The 2,460-nt window shown below is 39.7% G+C and overlaps 1 protein-coding gene across 3 annotated transcripts in view; it reads left to right on the top strand.

Annotated features, from left to right (window-relative positions):
* PDSS1 (decaprenyl diphosphate synthase subunit 1) overlaps window positions 1-2,460 on the top strand; it is a 35,429-nt gene that overhangs the window by 15,899 nt on the left and 17,070 nt on the right. For all 3 annotated transcript variants that reach the window (XR_896518.2, XM_011371014.2, XM_023537181.1), the window contains 2 exons: window positions 798-909; window positions 1,003-1,112. Coding sequence is in view for 2 of the 3 variants with exons in the window: in XM_011371014.2 (XP_011369316.1) it covers window positions 798-909; window positions 1,003-1,112 (222 nt within the window). In the remaining variant the exon portion in view is untranslated. The remainder of the gene's footprint in view (window positions 1-797; window positions 910-1,002; window positions 1,113-2,460) is intronic.

Raw genomic sequence — 2,460 nt, 5'->3', positions numbered from 1 at the left:
GACATCTATTCACAATCTCAAGAATATCGGGAAAATATTGATTATCTAGTATTCAATGAAAAAGATATATTGTCCAGGAATGAGGGGCAGTGTGATATCATGCAAAGAGCTTGAACTTGGACCCCAGATTCCTTGGTTGAGTTTTTAATCAAGAAAAGCATGTGTTGTGCGCTGTGCTGGGGTAGGGATGCGGGCTATGTACTAGCTGAGGTAATACCCAGACCGAGCCCTCAAGGAGTTCAGGAAATAGGAAATCCTGATTGAGGAAGAGTTCAGACAGCAGTGTGTGAGGGGTGCTGCACTCCCACAGGACTGAGGCTGGTGGACCTCAGGGAGATGCCAACTGAGCTAATTATGCAAATGAATGCTCCACAAAGGAGAAGGGGAAGGACATTGGGGCAGACGAAGCGGTGGTGTAAAGGCAGTAGTGAGAAGATGGTTCGAGGGAAAAACAAATGGTCCTAGTCTGAAGGCAGCTGCTTCTTGATGGGGCCAGGGGACGAAGATGCAAGGTAAGGTCATTTCCATCCCCAGGAGTCATGTCTTCAGCTCTGAAGTGGGCAGATAGACTGGGTAACCTCCCAGAACCAAGCCAGCCCAAATGGTGTTCCGAATCCGTGACTGATTATTACATAATCCTACTGAGGAAGAAAAAGGGAAAAAACTTAACATGCCAGAAGACCCCTCCCTCCTATTCTGTTTGTGTCGTCTGAGAAGTAACTTTATTCTTGCACCATTGCTCTGATACGTTTCTCTACAAGATTGTTGGGGTTTTTTTTTTTATCCTTTTTTTCTAGGCTGTTCTTGCTGGAGATTTAATTCTTTCTGCAGCATCTATAGCTCTGGCACGAATTGGAAATACAACTGTTATATCTATTTTAACCCAAGTTATTGAAGATCTGGTGCGTGGTAGGTTAATTCTGACTTTTCTTTTTTATTCCATTTTAGTATTTAGCCAGGCCATAAAACCATGTCTCAAATGACCCCTTTCCTTCTTTATAGGTGAATTTCTTCAGCTAGGATCAAAAGAAAATGAGAATGAAAGATTTGCACACTACCTTGAAAAGACTTTCAAGAAGACTGCAAGTCTGATAGCCAACAGTTGTAAAGCAGTATGTACGTTCTGTCTTTTTTCAAGTTAAAAAAAAAAAAAAAAAGCCTCATAGCTCTTTCTAGGGAGGTAATCCTAGAAAAAATTTCACTGGAGAACCTTAAAATAGTAACCCAAATCCCAAGAGGTCATTGAGAAAGGAATTAATCCCAAACAGTGGAGAATTTCTGCTGTGGTTTTCATTTTTGCTATCTTCTTTTGCTATGCAATCATTCACTTTTCATCTTTCCTCCCGAGTTGAATCAAGATAAGCTTTAGTCCCCCAACCTAATATTTAAACTCTGTAACCTACGAAACAATTTATCGTAATTTCTCTCACGATTGTCTCACACATCCTTTCTGACATTTTACCTTTAAAAGGTTATGAAGTGCTGTGTCCTTAAATATAATATTTACTCAGGAGAAACTATCTGACTACAGTATTCGATTATACTAGTGTTCTTTGTCTTTTTTTATTAGTAGATCCTCCCAGTATATTTACATGAACTATAAATAGGCCATATTTGTTTGGGCTGTACATACCTTATTTCTTTGGGAGTACGAACCTTAACTTTTTCTTTCTCTTGTTTTCTCCCTGACCTTCCCTCCACTCTCCACATACGTTTCTTTTTTAGAAAATCGGCATTATTCATAACCTATAGACTAAAATGTGTGATATTCAGAGCCACCTGTAAATAAGAGACAGTTTTCTCCATAGGATTGTTCATCTGACCGCGTTTCAGCCTAACAGATGTAACCGAGATGAAACCTGGGCAAGTAATAGTCCTTTGTAATTAAAGCAACAGGGGAGGAAGACCCATGAGAGGCAAATGCCAATTGCTGTCATGATACACTCTTAACATAATTACAGTTAAGGAGGGCTTTTTCTCAAGGCCTCTCAGGTGAAAAAGTCCCTTGCCAACAGTGTCTATTTTTAAAAGTGTCAAGAAATGTATAATTGTGAGCCAGAAAAGAACGAGGACAACATATTCTTCCTAAAAAAGACTTAATTGAAACCCTAAGGAATGTGAATTATGTAGAACGTGCTGGCCACGATTTCAGCTACTTTTGTCTTTATTGAAAGGGCTATAATTTTTTATTTCCAAGAAATTACAAGTTTTTAAGAAAAAGAAGCGGGTGAAAATATGATAGACGCTGGAGTGCCGACTAAAAGAATGACCTGTTTAAAATGGGTGCCATAAAGCTGTTTCAGTAAATTTCCATGAAGATCCAGATCCAGCTTCATAAGTAAGACGCCCTAGTGTGTTTGGCGAAACTCATTGATGATTTCAGCCCCTTGAGACTACAGTTAGAAGCACTGGCAGGTAGAAGGGCCATTGGAACTAGAGACTCTGTGAGTCTTTGTCCAC

Source organism: Pteropus vampyrus, unplaced genomic scaffold (genome assembly GCF_000151845.1).
Source record: "Pteropus vampyrus isolate Shadow unplaced genomic scaffold, Pvam_2.0 Scaffold180, whole genome shotgun sequence".
Taxonomy (NCBI): domain Eukaryota; kingdom Metazoa; phylum Chordata; class Mammalia; order Chiroptera; family Pteropodidae; genus Pteropus; species Pteropus vampyrus.
Note: the sequence above shows the minus strand (reverse complement) of the source record. Positions and strands in the feature narration are given on the sequence as shown.